At 28.5% G+C, this 19,906-nt stretch overlaps 1 protein-coding gene and 1 pseudogene across 1 annotated transcript; one reads left to right on the top strand and one right to left on the bottom strand.

The window, feature by feature from the left end:
* Positions 1 to 3,665: 3,665 nt before the first annotated feature.
* On the top strand, positions 3,666 to 3,968 carry LOC108838054 (precursor of CEP6). The gene has a single exon (XM_018611036.1). It carries the CDS (start codon positions 3,666 to 3,668, stop codon positions 3,966 to 3,968), a length of 303 nt encoding a protein of 100 aa, XP_018466538.1.
* A 10,662-nt stretch (positions 3,969 to 14,630) lies between these two features.
* LOC108810716 (uncharacterized) lies at positions 14,631 to 15,973 on the bottom strand (annotated as a pseudogene).
* Positions 15,974 to 19,906: the final 3,933 nt, after the last annotated feature.

Below are 19,906 nucleotides of genomic sequence, written 5' to 3'. Positions count from 1 at the left end.
AGAATTTATACAAAATATTCATTTTTTTGGTCAAAATATGTCAAAATACAAAATATTCTTTATAATGAACTTAATCAGTGATATTGGTTATACCGATGAAGTACTTCAAAATTTTGCAATAAAACCTCGATTCAGACATTTTGCATCTGATTGTGTTAATTAGGATTGGATATTTTATCAATTAGTTTTGATTCTATTCATTATTTATTTTGTTTGATTCAAAAATTAGGATATTCGTAAATTTTTAAAGTAAAACAATTATTTAAATTAGTATCTGTTAAAAACGAAAAAATCACAAATATTAAAAATTTTAGAGTCGGATATCCGATTTACTCTTAATTTTATATGAACAGGTGTATGTATAATTAAATATAGAAGTTTACATGTATAATTTTATATAATTATTAATTTCATATAATTTTATTAAATTTTATTTCTTTTTTTTATTAAATTAATTTCATATAATTTTATTAAATTTTATTTCTAAAATTACTTATAAAAGTATTAAACTAAGAAAAGAATATAAAATCTTTACTAAAACTATAATTCTTCTATTTCTTTGTTTTATTAAAATATTTAACTAATTTTAAAATTTATAAAGCATATATTTTCACTAATCTTTATTTTTTTATATCATGTAAAAGATATTTTTGAAAATAAACTTGTATGATTGTTCTATATTCATTTGTATTGAATAAAAGAAACGAAATAATTTTAAATATTCAAAATTATGTGTAAATTTTTCGGATATCCAATTTTTTGGATGTCTATATTTTTTCGAAGTAATACTAATTAAAAATTAGATATCTATAAAATATGAAACAAATTTTAAATACTGAAAATTATGTTAATATTAGATGTTACCGAATGAGTAGTCTGTTTGGTTTGATAGATTAGATTATTTATATTTATATATATTTACATATATAAAGAATTGGCATTTTAAGAGATAAAATAATTGACTTATTATTCTCAAGTTCGAATTTCCATTGAAAACACTGATTTTCATATGTAATAAACATCTAAAACCATAAAATATAAAATTTTAAAGACTTTCGTATTAAATATTTTTGTTTCTTTTTGAAAGTACAACAGGCTGTAAAAAGATTAAACTAAAAAGAGAATAAGAAACTCGACGGCTTGTTATTCCTTTTACCAATTTTAATCTAACTTTTATTTGTTTTAACCTATTCATCTGGAAGAAACAACTCGTTCTCAAGAAAAGAAAACAACTCGTTCTTGAGCTTTGTTAGAAAACAACAATAACAAGTAAGAGATTAATTACTAGGTTCAGAGAAATAAAGTTATACCACATAACGGTTCTAGAAGGCAAATTAGAAAATACGAAAACATATTGGTACATGTAATGATTACGATTATTTTTTTGTACGAACACTTTATAAATATGACCTGATGGTAGCCAACCCTTTTGGTAGTGGAGAAGATCTTGTATTTGTGAGTGGAATGTCCTAATTTTATATTATACTTTAGGAGTCAAGAATGTGATCATATACCCAGGGAATCTCGACAAATGTAAAATTTCAGTATATATAACAAAATATTTATTGAAAACGTATCTTAAAATAATTTCTCAGACTATGTTCTTCTAAAAAAAATAAAGATAAAACTAGTGAAGTCTCTTGAAAAAAAATAACCAAACTAAAAATTTAAGCTTCCAACGGTAACTGTAGATTGAGCGGTGCAGAACAAACAGTTTAACTACGCGGTGGTTCTGACAGTTATAAAAACATATAGATATAATGTATATGTAAGGATTTTTGTTACTGTTAATTATAGTGCGGAGCGTAATATCGTTTACCATTCGAAGCCTTAAGAAAGATAGGCATTCCAATTCCCAACAACCATGCTATATACCTTTTTGCAGATTGTATATATCTATAAATAAAACAGGATTCCTTTCAAGATTTGTACCATATTTTTTAAAGTCTAAAGTTATACAATTTTTTTGTATATATTATCTATACGGAGATGGCCAGATGGGAGAGGGCCATTCAAGCATCAGTGTCTTTCTATGGTGAGGGAAGGGCGGCTTTTGTGGAAACTTAGTTACCCTTTGGCATTTTATAAACTAATGTAAACAATTTCATTTCAGGGCCAAAGATAACCGTTTATAATATCGACAATACTTCTTATATAATCAAATGAATAAAAACCTTGGTTAGTCGTGATTGGACCAGATAAAATGGTTTCCCCTTCATGCTTACAGTTTTTTCTCAGTTTACAACTTAGGAAAATGGAGTGTTTTAGGATATGAACACATAGTTAGTATCTTTATTATCACCAGCAATGTTGATCACCAGCTATGTTTAATTTCCACTACAAAATTAACAAAAGGTGCAAGTATGAGTTGGTATATTCAACAATGAACACTATGAGAGATTCAGGACATCTGCACGCTTAGATTGTGTCATATTAAATTATCTATGATTTGTTTACTATAAATAATAGCAACAAACTAAACTTATAAATTCAAAGTTGATTTATATATGTGATGATTCAAACCGACGTTTTTATATTATATATACCTTTTTTCTAGACGAACAGGTTATTCTATTGTCAAAATGGAAGTAGTCCGTCTGAATAATCTGTCAGAATAAAACAACCAATAAAAAAAGTTTTCTATGGAAAGATTTTGTAATCTTAGTTAAAAAGTCAAAAATTTATTTTTTTACTTGTGGAATATGAGAGATCGGTATAATTTTTATCTTCTTCAATTTTGTTACAAAGCTTGGCGAAGCATGAAGTTCTTTAACCATCACAATCGAATCTTTGTAATTAGTGTCAAAGCTCTGACATGTCGAAGCTGAACCATACTCTCTATTGTCCATCGTATTGTTTCCACTTCTGAACTAAAGCAATCTCTCATTATCTATAATTTTTTGTCTCTATAAGTTGAACTTTCTCCAAACTCATTCACATCCGCTGAACGGAGCTGTAAATATCCGAGATCCATCTACCATAAAAATATTATTCAAGTTTAAGATTTGGGTTATCCTAATACTATGCTTTTGTGAAATTGGTGGTACCATTTTGTTTGCATTGAACTAGACTTGACACTTACTCTATACATAACGAACTAGTTCTAATGGGTTCATGTCTTTTTCCCTAAAGAATTTGTTATTCCAAACTTTCTATATATACCAGATCATCAAGAGATAAAGATCTTTGTATAGTTTTAGTTCGACAAAGTTATTCTTTCTCAAAAAAACGATAATCCATATTGATATAAATACTCGGTATATAAAGAAAAGATGTTAAGCCGTGTTGGTATCGCTGAGAGGGAGATACATGTACCTTAAAAGATACAAAAGGCCCCCTTAAAATCTCTTTTTATTTTGTTGAAGCTTGGCTATTTGCCGTCCATAGTTTGTCTACTAAAAGCATATGTTTATTACTCCTATTACACCTTTGTTTTATTATTTACACTATACTACGGAAAATTGATACTTGAACTGTCCAAATTAAATCACTGGGCTCATTGTTCCACTTCCACTCAGATTACACTTATAAAACGATCGCTCTTTTCAAGTAACTTATGAACATAAGCCAAAGTCGGGTGATCTCTTTTGTCAAAAAAAAAGTCGTGTGATCTCAACCGTCTTCTCTCATAAACCTAGAAACTAATCCCACACATAAAAAATAACATGAAACTCTCAGCTTATATCATTCTTATCATTCTCATCATATCGATTGTATTTGATAAAATACAATACTATGAGGCAAGACAGTTGCAAACAGACGGTAAAGATCGTGATCATCAATTCACGGCCGGTTACACTGATGATTTCGGGCCTACTTCACCAGGTAATAGTCCGGGCATTGGTCATAAGATGAGGGAGAATAATGATACTGTTGAAGGTCTTAAAGATGACTTCAAACCTACAGCGACACCAGGACATAGTTCCGACGTTGGGCATGCTGTCAAAAACAATGAGCCTAAGGCTTAAAGTTATTTTATATAGTTTAGGGTACTGTTTAGTTGCATTTACTAAATTACTATTTTTATCCTAAATTATTGTGTTAAGTGTAATTTCTATTTAGTGTACGTTGTTTAAGATATGTCATTCGTAAGTTTGATTGCGAGTTATTAGCTCATTAATAAAGTTAAATACCATTTGTGTTTTATAATTCATTTTGAACTTTATTTCTTGCATGAAATTGCATGTTATATAGGAGATACTTCGTAGTGAGCTTCTTACTACTTGCCACCATGTGAAAATTAAAAGGTAAAACTGCAAAGCATGGAGTTCTTTTAGATTATATATATATATATATATATGTGTGTGTATGTGTGTGTGTAAAAGATCTCATATAAAACTGGGACTTTTAAAGAACAATTACAAATTAAATGGATGGCAATTAGTGTACAAAAAGAAAGGTTTAAATATTTCCAAATTAGGGCAAGTGAAAATGACTTTATTGAGTTCTTTTAGTCGGAACATTTCTAATGCAAAATTCTATTTTTTCTTCTAACACAGAGCAAAAGAGAAAATGAAATAAAATTGCTAAAACACAATTCTATATCTCATTCTATAATAAAATAATGAACATATAAAAAAATAATTATTTTGTTTATGGAGTAAACTCCATTATAAAATGAAATATAGAGTAGATATCGAGTATTTCTTACTTGATAATTCATTTCATTTTATTTTTAAAAAAAATGAAATAGAATTGGAAATGCCCTTACTACAACTCAGCAGCGGAGGTACATGGACAAAAGGGTGGCCCGTCAAAATATACACATCATACACATACTACTATATGGAAGGGCTATATTGCAGGTTGACCGGAGTTAATAGGTTTGACTTGCATTTATTTCATTTGGAGGGTAAATTTGCAAAAAAAAATTACTTGGACGCTTTTTTCTATCAGAAAATCCATTTTATGTTCTAATCTTAATGTTCTTGCTTGGAACAAATCGAACTAGAGAGAGAGAAAAAGCCGTATAGGCTTTGTTTGTGAAAGGAGTGATTGTGTTATTTAATATCAAAGACAAGAAATTCCTTATATATGGAGTTTATGCCGTCTATTACAAGTCTCATAAGCAATATGGGACTCTCTTAAACATTAAGAGAAGTCGGTTATGTCTTAGAAATAAATTAAATGCCCAATCCATTAACATATGATTGGTTAAATATAATCTCGGTTAAATATAACCTCGACCATCTATTTATGAGCAGTCCTTAAACCATCTGGTTTACAACATTTTAAAACTTCAGTGTATTTTAAATTTTTTTATCAAATACCCATGTCGATATTGTTCATAAATTATATGTATTCCCCGGATCAAAACAATTTTTAAATCCACCACTCCTACAACTGATATAGTGCATTAATAAGATCAATGCACTTTATAATTAATAATAAATTAAAAATAAATATAGTCTACATAGAAATTTTAAAATAATATTTTGTATAAAAATTGTTAAAATAACATTTTTAAGATACAAATAGAATACAATATTTTTATTATTCTCTTTTTAAAAATATATAATTTTAGAATTTTAACACATATTAAAAAACAATTTTAATTTTAATGCAATATTTCTTGTAATTAATTATTTCTCATAACCTTTAACCAATATAATTTCAATAACACATATTTATTTATTTTGAAGTTTCAATTTAGCATTAAGTAATGCATTAAAAAGGTTAAACGTATATATTTTTGAAGCAATTTTTTTCTTAAACATAGATCTTTTGACACTTAGGGGGTGTATTCAACCGATAGTTTTAGGTGATTTGTATTAAAATGATAAATCTACTGTTATTCAAACTTGAATTTTAAAAACTCATTTAAAATCCACTGTTATTGAATTTGACATTTCGTAAAGTACTCTGAAATCCACTGTTACTGAAACTATTTTAAGTTGTGGAGTTTTGGGGGGGTTATTGGGAGATAAATTTGCATAGAGTTTGTGAATTTTAAGAATTGATAGATTTTTAAAATTATGTGGATTGTGAAAATTGTATATACATTGACTTATAAAATTTGATCATAACTTCCTTAGATTGATATAGATTTTCATCAATTTGGCTTACCAAAAGAGTTTTCATTAAAGAGATGTACTTGGCTTATATATATATATATATATATATATATATATATATATATATATATACAAAGAGTAATAAAGAAATAATAAAATTAATAATTTTTAAAAAAATTGAATTATATGTTTTAAATTCGAAATTATTATAAAAGTTTAGATTTTTTTTTCATTTAAAAAATCTTTTTGCAATTTGAAAATAATTTTCAAACTATTTTCAAATTTTTTATTTTCAGATTTTTAATATTTATAGATTTAATTATATATTCAAAAATGTTAAAACAACATAATAATTATTATTTGTTGAAACTGTAAAGGTATAGTTTCGAAATATATGTTTTTAAATTTGAAATTTTTATATAATTTTTTTTTCATTTTTCAATTTCTTTATTTTTTTTGAAATTCGAAAAATATTTTAAAAAGTTTTTAACTTTTATTACATTTTTATAATATATATATTAAGTTGTGATTTGTATTATGTTAAAATTGCTTTGTATTATTTCATTATTCTATTTTGTGTGTTTTTGTATGTGAGTGTATTTATTGCATAGATTTCAAAAATCTTATGGGTATAGTTGATATTCTCAAAGTTGAGTCTTATGAGTAAAAACAAAGAAAATTTACATCCCAATAACAATAGATTTCAATAGAATGTTAAAATCAATAAAAACTAAACTTTTTCAATAACCAAAGATTTTGAGTGGAATTTAAAAATCATCACCCCAATAACAATGGATTCTATTCAGATTTTAAAAATTCATAAACCAATAACAATAGAATCTCAAAATTTAATAATTCTTCTTAAATTCTTCTACCAATAACCCCCCCTTAAAGTTTTGAGGTGATTTTAGGGTGTTTGGGTGGAGTTTCTTAGTTAAAAAAATTAAAACTCAAATCCCATAGTTTTAGGTGATCTTCTAGAGTAGTTTAACAAAAATCACTTAAATCTCTGCAACTTATTAAAATCATCTAAAACTCCATTAAAAATCAAATCACATCAAATGTTAAATTGAATACACCCCTCTTAAGGAATATTACTTTTGCCTTCATTCTCCATTAGCTGAAGTTGAAGCTGTATAATATAAATATAATAAAAAGCAATTGTAATAAATAAGTAAATAACTTGCGGTTCTTCTTTATTGCAGTTGCAGTGATGAACTTTGTTGAATAATATAATTTACATTCAACATTTTCATATTTATTATTGGAAATATTCAAGGTAATTATTTTGTTGAATGGTAAAAATAATACATTTGTTAGGGTGGGCAAATACCACTGGTGCAAGGTACTATTTTATCACTAGACACTGGTGCTTCATGTTACCATACCACATTCAAAGTTTTAATAGAATCCATATTCACAATCTTTCCTTGAGTATATAGGTTCTAGATCAAACATGTGGAACTTAATTTTAAGGAAAAAATATATTATTAAATGGCTTTTGTGAATCTAGTAAACCTATATGTATTTTGAGGCATTCCCAAAATATAACTGTTTTGTTTTATTTATTATAAATACTACAATTTATTGAAATATTTATAGAACATGTAAGTCTGTGGTATCCTATAAATTTTTTAAATTGGTCGTAGTTTTATTAAAACATAAAAGTATAACTCAAAAGGAATATCTAAAGATAAAACACTAGATATTTGTTATATTAGGTAGACCTTCTCTATCTGCCAGTATGTTTTTTATAAATAATTTATAGTTATATTATTAAATTTCATGATTGGTAAAAAACCTAAAGTCTAAAACCCCCGAATCTGGTTCTTGCATTTTCAAATAGGAAATATTACAATGTAACATTCTAATAGTAGCTAAACCTTTGGATCACTGTGATGTTTTACTCAGCATACTCAAGTATTAGCAAATTGCATATAGTACTTGAGGCACATACTAACCGGTTACTGCTTTCAATGTACAGAAATTAAACTATAATTAACACACTATGAACACACTATGTCACACTCATGAAGTTTTACCATATAAGTATATAATAGTTAAATTTACCAAAAAAATGAATATATACACAGCAACATGCATATTATATAGCCGCAAAGCACCCGAACAGGAAGATCCAAAAACATTTCTTATGCATGTGCAGTAAATTATAAACACTAATTTAGTACCAGTTGTAAAACTCAGAATCACGAGATCTCGTGAGAATCTCAAAAAGTTCGGTAAGAAACAAAAAACATTTATATAGTTAAAAGGACTTGTTGTTCATAAAAAAAAATAAGTTAAAGGTATTAGCTCCTTCTTGAATCATGATAGTGTAAACGTGCACCCATCTTCTTAACACTTTTTAACGATGACCACATTCACATCAATTTGGTTCGAACTAGTATGGAGTCTGAGGAATATGCTTTTTATTATTCGTGCAATTATTCACCAGTCGTCATATACAAGTACAATTTCCTTCAAAAAAATTATGAGTATAAAATACAAGTTCACACAAAAAGTAATATGTGATAAACTACAAAAATACCTGGTCATCTCAATTTTTAATGGAATGTATATGGGGATGTTTAGAGAGTTGCAGACAAGCAGATGACAAAAAAAAAACATATCATTGATAATATTAACATAGATAAGAGATTAATTAGAGATCACATTCAAAAGCAATTCAAATATACTTATCTGCCGTGATGTGATTGGAAAATCCTGAACCATGTAGTGAGACAAGTATCTGTTATTTTTTTTGGTAAAAATGAGACATGTATCTTCCTGTCCTAAGGATGATTTTGCTTACATCTCGTACACAGATTTACAATTATAGCTAGAAGGATAATTAATTGTATATTTCTTTCTTGGACATGCATGTACTCATTCATACACTATTGCTATACACTAGTGCTATCTGGCACCGCCAGTCTTGTTAAACGGTTTTTGCTATATATATGTTCCCAACTTTGCATATAAATGAGCACTATTCACGGAATATTCCTAGAAGCTTGAAATATATAACAAAACTCCTAATTATTTTCGAGGAGTAAATATATTATGTATTATAAAATAAATAATTTATTGCTTTGTTTGTTGGAGGTTCACATGCATGGTCCAGCTAGTCATTTTTTTCTCCATAAATAGCATCTAAAGTTGAAGCCATTGATACATAATTTCAACTCTTACAGAATAGTCTCCGTACATATATACTTCTTACGCTTTTTGTTCGTCTCGTGCACTCTGAAAATTATAACTACCTCAGATAATTGTTATGGGTAAATGCACTTTGGCGTCCTTGGTTTTGCTATTAGTAGTGCTGGTTCTCATCCAAGAGACTCACATCGTCGAAGGTCGACCACTGAAATCTTTGGGGATCTCTAGTATCTCGAAGAAAGTTGGTGGTAGCGGTTTGAATACTTCAAGCAAGGTAGAGACAGAAGATCATTCGTTGGATGCGTTCCGGCCTACCAAACCCGGGAACAGTCCCGGAATTGGTCACTAGTTATACGCTGCTGTCGCAAAGAAGATGCTAGGGTTATCTTTTAGACATTTACTTGTGACAAAGCATGATGTTGTGGGTGCGTCGTGTATTGCCTGGGGTTTCTATGTATTGCTCGTTGTGTTTTCCGTGATTGTAATCGAATGTACTTTAGTTGAATTGCTTTGTGTTATGCTACTTTATTTATTTCCCTCTTGGTTTATCTAATATGAATTCTACCTTCAGTGCGATATATTTCCACACTGCGATTGTCTGTGTACACGAATTTTGGTTCTTGGACTCCCTTTCCATGTACAAACAAAATGGAGCTTATATATAGTTTGTAAACTAAAGGGTGCATGCATGCTTAAAATTGCAACTCTTTACGTATATGCCATGATTTTTATTACACGTAATTTCATAATTCAACAGGTTAGTAATAAAATTGGAATTAATATATTAGGAAAACTTATATATTTCATGACTGATACGAATTTTATCACTCGCGCACACATCAATCTACAAAATGTTATAAGTCATATTTAATTAATTACTATATCTCAGATATTCGAAGTATTTTTCTACATGCGAACATCGGTATCTTTTCACCAACCACGAACTTTACATCGATATAAAATAGTATACTATAAAGCATGTATATCACATTTGAAAAACGTACGGATAACGGGAAACTATATGTGGATCCATTAGGGTAACATAAAGAAGGAGTTGAACCCTTTTTTCTGCTACTTCTTTAGTTTTCACACTATAAAGTAGGGCTGAGCTTTTTACCCGATATCCGAATCCAAACTCAAATCTGATTCGAAAAACCTAAATTGAAGTTTAAACCAAAATAACAAAATATCTGGACGGATATTGAGTTAAGAAAGATTGAATATCTGAACTCGAATGAATAATATCTTAACTCGAATGTGTATAATATCTGAACTGAATAGATATCCGAGTCTATCCTAACATATAATATAAAAATAGTTGTAAACAAAGTGATTTGTTATTAATTCACTTAAAATACATGTCAAACTTTTTGTTTCATACATTAACAAAAACTGCAATAAAATTCTCAAACCAATAATTAAATTAGTGTTTTTTTATTTTCAAAACTTTGTTTCCAAACCTATTAATCTTTAATCTTTTATTTATAAAAAATCAGTTAAGTTAATTGTAAAATTTTAAGTATAAGAAATTTGATTAGTGAAGAATTTGTTTTTTCAAAATCTAAAATATTCAAATCCGACCCGAAATAACCGAACTCAACCCGATATATAAAAATACCCAATAAATTTTAAATTCTTATACCGAAATACCTAAAATTTTGAAATACTCCAAACGGCTACCAAATCCCAATTCCTACTAGAAAAGATGTTTCTCGTTGAGATTGAACCAACTCCTAGACCAAAAACCAAAAAGAACATACCTCACCTAGTAAACTAGAGGAGGTACTGACCATGTACTCTTAAGAGCATCTCCAATCATACTCTATATTTAACTTTAAAATAGAGTTTGAAGTAAGAAATGTTTAAACCACTCAATTTTAGAATAAACAATGAGATTACTCCATAAATAGTGCAATAATTTTATTTTTGTTTCATTATTCCATTTTTCACTTTTAAATGAAGTTGAGTTTTACTCTAGCCCCACTTTAGGTTAACTATATGCTATGCATCAAACATAAAATGTAATTCATCCTTTTGTATAATGGTAATAGTATCATTACCAATTATTATATTTTCAGTATCCTAAAACCGGCCTGGATGACGCTTGGATGCTAAGCAATGACTCCACTCTCATACAATATGGTGATTTGACACATGACAGACGTTATGTGACTTCGGCAAATTCTTAAACGGTTTCAGGCGGCTATTTTTGAGAAATGATAACATACTTTGTGGATTTGTAGATTTTACATTTACTATGAAAGAAACATAAAATATGTATACATTCTTTATGATCTATGAAAAATGAATGAACGTCAGCTAACATATTAGCTCAAATAAACGTTAAACTTGTTAGGGATTATTGTCGATTTATCTACACAACTCTACATCCAAATTTTACACACATTGGTTTCTATGAGTGTTATAGCCGTGTCACTTGGTGAATTTTCTTTTTAAAAACGAATGTTTGAAGGAAATATATAAAAAATGAAGTCCGAGATTAATAATTTGAAATTAATAATCTGTCATAATAATGGTGGTGGGTCTGACCAAAGATTATGCGGTCTCTAGATCTTTAAATTGACGGTTGTAGCTGATTTGAACCTAAGAGCCAACTACCCTATTTTCCATATTTGGTTTAATCCTTAATTAATAATTAGCGGTCACAAGCAATAGTGGCCTTAGGGCATATGGAATAGTGGCAAAGGACACTCTGTTTTAATTTTATTATATATAACGAAAGCTTTTCTATGGCTATGTTTGATTACTGCAAAAGGTGTAGGCGTGTAGCTCTTGAGAAGTTTGAAGGGTAGTTTGAAGCTAAGTTATTAATATTTTACAAAAAAATGATAGAATAAGCACCCAGTGGTCTTGGAGTAATTAAAGCATGTTCTCGCTGTCGGTCAATATGTACTTAGCCTTTTAACATTTAGTATAGGTCTCATAGGTAGGGTTTATTAACTTGCAAGTGTGGTTATATTATAATACCAGTGTGGTTATATTATAATACCGTACGGCTATGATACGATTTATTAGGTTTATTTTCCGAATTGTACCGATAACTAATATTTCGGGAGTTTGTGAACGAGATGAAATCTAGTTATGTATTAAAACTGAACGAGCCGAAACGTATCTAATTGGTCAGTGTTTGGCTGCGGTGCTATTAATGCATAATATCTATCTTGTTCTGAACCCCTTTATGAATGAATGAAATGTTTGTTGTTAGAGCATTTTCAAAAGAACATTCTATTTTAAAACTAGGGGTTTGCCCGGGCTACGCCCGGGATTTTGTTATATTTTTTACTTTTTATTTATATAATATATAGAAATTGGTTTAAAAATAAGTTAATATAAAAATTTAAAACTTTTTATGAAGTGTTTTCTGCTTAATAAAATTCAAATGTCAGAACTTTAGTTTGTTGTGTGTTTTATTATATAATTTTTTTATTTTTTAACTTTTTATTTTAAATTATGAGATAATGGTATGAGTTAGAAATTAATTCTACGTATACAATCTTGTGGAGAGCACCCTGTATAAACCAATTTTCTACTTGGTTTATATCGATATAAATATATTGGTCTACCAAAATTTATGTAGCATTCAATCTTGGTTTGATATAAATATTAATCTTTTTATCAGTTGGACCTAAAAACATTTCCTAGCTAGATTATTAATGACTGGTAATTAGTTGAGTAAAATTGTGAAAATAATTTGGTAGAACCGTGTGCGGAACTGAATTTATAATGTCTGTTAATAAGGGCATAATATAAGTTTGGTAGAACCATGTGATTTTAGACTTATATAACTTAGTTTTGTTGTTTTTGCTTAACGACTTAGTTTTGTTGTTTCTATCATTAATACACACTTTTTAATTTGTCTGTAGTATTAGCAGATGGTGGATCTGATTTCTTTGTTGTTTCAATGTTATACTAGATTTTGGACCCGCACACCCGTGCGGGTGTATGTTTGGAGAGATTAAATGGTAAATTAAAATTTAGCGGTTTTCATATTTGTTGAATTTTGATATTGGTGTATTTTGTTCGGTTTGTTGAGTGTCTGATTATAAAGTATGATGTTATATAAATATCTATTTTTTATTGTGGGTTTTTTTAACTGAAATTTATTATAACTTGTTTATGTAAGCTTACATATTTTAAACTTTTAATAACAGGATTTATAAAAAAAATAAAAAGTAATGGAAATGTACAAAAAAATTGTTTTGAAAATTATATTATGATAGCCCAAAATTTAAAATAGGCCTGATTTGCTAATATTTTGAAAAGATTAAAAATATGCCAAGCCCATTAAATTATTTTGAAAGGAATTTTTTTTTGATATGATTTGGAGAATAGATGATAAGATATATATACCGGTGGTGAAAAATGGCGCCCGTTAGGTTAAATCTCAATAAGTTCGATATTTTATTTTTGGTAATTATAATTTAAAAACACAATCAAAGACAAAAAATCTTAAAAGTAATTAAATGTACATTTATTATTTATTATCTAATAGGGAAAAGGAATATCCGTATATAAAAGGATAACTTGGTGGTCAAGTTTTTTAAAAATATTTTCGTATTGTGTTAGTTATTTGATTCGAGCTGTTGATCAATTAGGAAAATCTTTGAGTAGTTATATTCTTTTCACGTAGAATTAGGAAAATCTTTGAATAGCTATATTCTGATCGCATAGAATTAGGAAAATCTTTGAGTGCGTATCAATTAAAAATCGCTTTAAATGTTATTAATGCACATTAATTAAAAAATTTCGTAAATTTAGGACTGATTTAGGAATGTTTCGTGGGGTGGAAGGAAAGCAGTTTAATATTATTTGCAAACCAAATTTTGTTTCGTTTCGGGTTTATATTGCAAACCAATTTTTTTTGTCACAAAAAAACCAAAATATAAACCATCTAAAACAAAACCAAAAGTTCATTATAAGCAAAACAATCTAAAATGGTTCTTCACTGTGAAAATAATTTCCACCATAAGCAATAGAATATGTTAATATACTTGTGTAGATATGTTTTAATATGAATAATAATTTACACTAATTGTTTTTGGGTGTTTAATTTAGATATTTCGATTGATTGGTATAGTAGTGTAGATATTTCCATCGATTGGTTTAGAAGTCTGGGCCATGTGAGTCAAAAAGAAAGCCCAAACAAAATAATAATGGGTAATTAGCATTAAAGGCCACGATTTTTTTTATGTTAAAACTAAATAATTAAACTACTGTGTTTTGATGGCAGTGGCATGGAGTTGTAATATTTGTGGAAAACTAAGGGGACATAGATAAATGTACTTCAGTATTAATATTTTAGATTATTGTTGCTTCCATATTCTTTAGTGTCACCAAAATATACGGAAGCCTTGTATATGCATCATGCTCTTCCTCATTTGCAGATAAATTCCAATATCAATGAAATGGTTAATATTTTCTCTCTCCCCCCTCCTTTTAATAAAGCATACTCTCCTTTTTCTTTGTTTCCTGCAAATCATATTTCGTTCTCGTCTTTCAAACTTGTTCTGTGACTTTTTAGCAAAAAAAAGAAAAACTTGTTCTGTGACCAGAGAATGAAATATCATCAGACTTGCATTCTACGATGGCAAGACTGTGGAGCCCACCAAACTGTCCAAGTGTTACATTCCTTCTATAACCAAGTCTTCCATGATCTCCTCTACCAAACTGATCACCCAAATAGCCATGGTAAAATGACTTTTCTTATGAAGTAAAACCTTAAAGCAGGTTTCTTGGGTTTCAAGGGAGCAACCGAAAAGATTTTGTTCTCTTGTCAAAGCAACGGTATGTGTTCAGAAGCAAGAAACGTATTTGTAAAAAGATTATTGATCATTAAAGTTTAGTGCATCTTTAAATGAATGAAATCCTCTTTTAGAGATTCAAGATAATTAAAGTTTAAGGCTTTACAACCTGAATGATATCTTCGTCAGGGATAAGATTAACTTTCTGTGGAACTATTTTGCTGATCTTGTCATTGTCACCTAACCCGAGTCTTTCATGTTCTCCTCTTCTTCAACCATCCACCTAAAAATTAGAAGGCCAAACAAATAATTATTCTTGATGAAAAGGAGGATCCAGCACATGGCGAGAAAATAAACTTTGAGAACTCGTTTTAATATCTCTCCTTGACCAGTTAAAGCGGTTGAATGCAAGCCACCGGTATCAATATCAACTAAACATGAATTTTGAGAGATATAAGTTGTAGATCAAGTATCTAAAGGCGGTGGTACCCTTTGACAACAGAGTCCCTTTTTTAAGGTTTTAATGAGCAGTAAATGAATCAATAAAAGAAAGAGAAAGAAACAAACCCAAGTGATATAATTGAGGCCTCGGACTGGGACAGGATGAGGGGTTGTGCCAAGAGCCTCTCCATCTTCTTCAAGAGCCACATTACAAAATGCTTCAACAAAAAAATTCACGACCTTGACACTGGAACAAATATTTGTTTTCTACAGTAAAGAGTAAAACAAAATCGAACATTTAATTTTAATCTATACATGTCATGGAGAAGTCACGGATGACCCCAACTCCACATATAACTTTCGCGTGTCAAACTATAGAGTGAGTACCATCTGCAGCAACCTATTAAGAAGATAAAACCTCAGATGAAATTATATTTTGTGGCAATGCAGAGAGGTTTAGAAAACGTACGTGGTACTTACCTGTCGGACAATAAGTTACGGGGTAAAACGCTTAGGGATCACAATATCTCTTTGCAGAGGACCCGTCTCTTCTTTTAGAGGCTCTTCACGGCACTATCCATATTCACTCTCACCTGCGTATATTTCCATAATCATTTAATAATATGACTTGACTCCCTAAACAAAACAGATAAAGACCCCAGAAATAACATGAAAACGTATTGACGCATATGCTCAGACTTGATGATCAAAAGCTAAACAACGGTTAGGTAAGATGAACCCATGTATGACAGTACCCTGTCGTAGAATGATATTAGTATCTGGAATCGAATCTTTAGTAGGCAAATAATCGTTTGAAAAATTCAGTTTCAAACCTGTTCATCGATCAGAATCAATTCTAACCCAATTAGAATGCCTCATTCGGCCGTGTTCCTTGCTTCCGAAAATGGATTAACCTGAAGCGCAGCTCCGCCTCCCCAAGCCAAGACAGACGTAGTTTAATAATTGAGTGATGTGAGACTTCAACTGTCGATCGGGATAAATGTATATATAAGGTGAGCGACTGAGAGAGTCGCAACAGTTGCATGGCTTTATGTATCTTAGAAATGGGATGCTCACGTTACAAAGGTTTACCGAAGGAGGTTGAAACGGTTGGGTTACTACGATGGGGATGAGGAAGATGGAGAGGAGGATGAGCGGCGTTGACTGAAGAAGATTCTGTTTACATCATATTTGGGCCAAAACGTGGACATCTATGCACATGAAGTAATAATTTTGAAAGGGCCAGTTGTCTTAAGAAAGCCTTATACGATTAATGGTCTCAGGTGCGAGAAAGAATAAAAACATGTCGACGTGGCAGGCTGAGAGAGAGACAAGGTGACGTGGCAGCGGGAAATGGCAGATTTCTTAACTTTATTATTATAGATTTGCAAAATTTCATATTTGAAGTTTTAGACTAGTCTTTTCCAAAAGCAAAACTTTAAATTCAATTTCAAAAAATTAATATTTTATATTATGGTCCTTTATATTTGTGATACTTAATTTAAATTCATAAAACTTTATAAATAAATAGCACATATATAAAAATATTATAGAAATATTAATTAACAAAATGATACAGTAGAATATATAATTTTATATGAAATACATAACTAAATATTAAATTACAAGTAAAACACTACATTATTCTATAAATCTGTTTTCGTAATACTTTCATATATGATTAATTAGTGCGTTTGTTAAGTTTCTTTTTAATATTGTTGTTATCTAAATCTAGTTTTGAAAAAACTTATTTTGAATTTTTTATTTAGTTTTATTTGTAAAAATTAAAACTATAAAATCAAATTTGAAATATTTATGATTTATAAAATTTTGAAAGATTAAAAAGATTAAAGAACAAAATATTGAAGAATCATAAATATAACATGTAAATGTAAGGACCAAAATGTAATGAAAATATGAAATTTCAAATTTGAAGTTTTGAATAGTGACACTCTATATTTAAAGTTTCAATACTCAAAATTTCAAATTTGAAGTTTTGAAATTCCTTTTGGAAAAAAAAAATTTCATATTTGAAGTTATAGAGTGTCTTTTGGAGATGTTCTTAAAAAAATAGCTATTTCGTGTATTATAAAGTTACTTCTTCTCCCCTGTGATTTTTTTTTCTTTCGAAGATTAAGACCATCTCGAATGTATTTTGATATTTTCACCTCTAAAATAGAGGAACTCTATAATAGAGGTGATATATATTTCAATGTATTTCTCTAAAATATCAATCTCTAAATATAGAGTAAAAAGTATAGAAATGCTATTTCTTCCTATATAAATTGAGGAAAAATAGAGATCTCTATTATAGAGAAAGAAATAGAGGTGGGTTTGAGTAACTTCGTCTCTAAAATGCTATTATAAAGGTGAAAATAGCAATGAAATGAGTTGAAGCATCTCCAAAAGACACGCTATAACTTCAAATATAGAATTTTTTTGCTCTAAAAAAAACTTCAAAACTCTAAATTTGAAGTTTCATCTTTTATTTGCATTTTGGTCCTTACAATTACAATTTCTATTTATGGTTCTTAAATATTTTCTCATTTCTTATTTTAATCTTTAAAAACTTTTATATTTCATAAATCTCAGATTAAGTTCTTTGAATTTAAGTTTTACACACAAAATTGAATTAAAAAAAATTAAAAAGCTTTATATTATTTTAAAAGTAAAATTATACAACAATAAAATTACAAAACAAACTTAATAAAAACATTTTAAAAGGTACATGAAGACATAATTATTATAGAAATTTAAATATTACAACAACACTATTATTCTGGTTTTATGTTTTAATTTAAGCTTTTATATTTTAATATTTCTGTAATATTTTATATATGTGTTAGTTATTTATAAAATTTTATGAATTTATATTAGTTGTGACAAATATAAGGACTAATTTTGCAAAATACAAGTAATTTTGAAGTTAATTTAAAAGTTTTACTTTTGGAGAAGAGCATTTTAAAATTTCAAATATAGAGTTTGAGAAACTTCAAAATAGAAAGTGCTTTTGAAGATGCTCTAAGTAGAACTTATTTTTGAGTTCACCACTAACTCAATAACCAATGAGAAATTGTCAAATCACATTATAGTTTTGAAAATAAAAAGAATGATAAAAATAAATATAAAATAGTAGTAATTACTAAATAAAATATTTGTTTTTAAATATTGTTAATACCGTCAGTTAAACTGTAAGCTCTAAATTCTAAACCGTAAGCCCTTCAGTAAATCTTAAATCTTTCGATAAACTCTAAATAATTACATAAACCTTAAATTTTTGGTTAAACTCTAATCGGTGTTCCCCCGAACTTAAGATTTATCCAAAAATTTATGGTTTACCCAAATGTTTACGGTTTACCCTAAAGTTTAAAATTTACCTAATGATTTAGAATTTAGTGTTTTGAGTTTTGAGTTTTGGATTTACGATTTAGAGTTTAGTTATTCTCTATGATTTAGGATTTATCCAAGTATTTAGAGTTTAGTATTTACCGTTTAATTGACGGTGTTAAGAATAATAAAAAATATTTTTTAATAATCACTCCTATTTTTATTTGTTTTTGTCTTTTTTACTTCAAAAATATAATGTGACTTGCTAATTTATTATTGGTTATTGGGTTAGCGATGAACCAAGAGATTCGTCCTACAAAGTGAACTCATTAATAACTCACTAAATAATATAAGATATATATGTCAAATACTCACTATTGGTTGATTTTTAGGCAAATTCATGAAATTAAAGATTGATAATATAAACACTTTGTACTTATTATATAAAAACATTTTGACAAAGATTATAACGAATACACCAATTTTCTATTACAGTTTTAGATATAGAGTAATATAATTCGATTAAGAAGACAAATCATTTTTTGCATGAATATGGTAAACAAGATGAAAAGTGATTAGAAAAAGGTACTCACTTAACCTACATCATTATATATTTTGATATAATTGCACATTTTTTTTCCTTCATGGACCACAATGACCTATAGTATGGGTAAGTTAGGTATAGAGAAAAATGAAATATATCTACTTCCCTGATAGAAAATAAAAACTAATTCAGTTCACCTTTGATATTCGGAAACTAAAAAATACGCTACAGCCATTTTTAAATGCGCGGCAAAAGTACACCAACCTGACAACCTTAAGTTAAGTATCACATTAGTATTTTTTTTCTCCATTACTACATGTTTATTTCTTTATAAATTTATGACACTCATTGTACTTTTCTCTATATATATAAAACAAGGGTAAGGAGGCAAAGGGGAATATAGACAACTAATCAAGCACACTGTGAATGAAGTGGTGGCAGTGAACCTTTTAGCTCATCTGTGGCGTTGAGAGCTAGATTCCTCTCAAGTAACATGAGCTATGATTATATTATTTACATTAATTTATTAATATGAACATTATAGTTTAGTTTAAATATATTTTTTGAAGAAAAATAATATGATATGTGTTAAGTAACCCATACGTCTGAATGTGGTCAACATGTTAATTTGGGTGCCTATATATAGACACCCTTAAACC

Source organism: Raphanus sativus, chromosome 6 (genome assembly GCF_000801105.2).
Source record: "Raphanus sativus cultivar WK10039 chromosome 6, ASM80110v3, whole genome shotgun sequence".
In the NCBI taxonomy this organism is placed as follows: Eukaryota; Viridiplantae; Streptophyta; class Magnoliopsida; order Brassicales; family Brassicaceae; genus Raphanus; species Raphanus sativus.
This window is presented reverse-complemented; position numbering and strand designations above follow the sequence as displayed.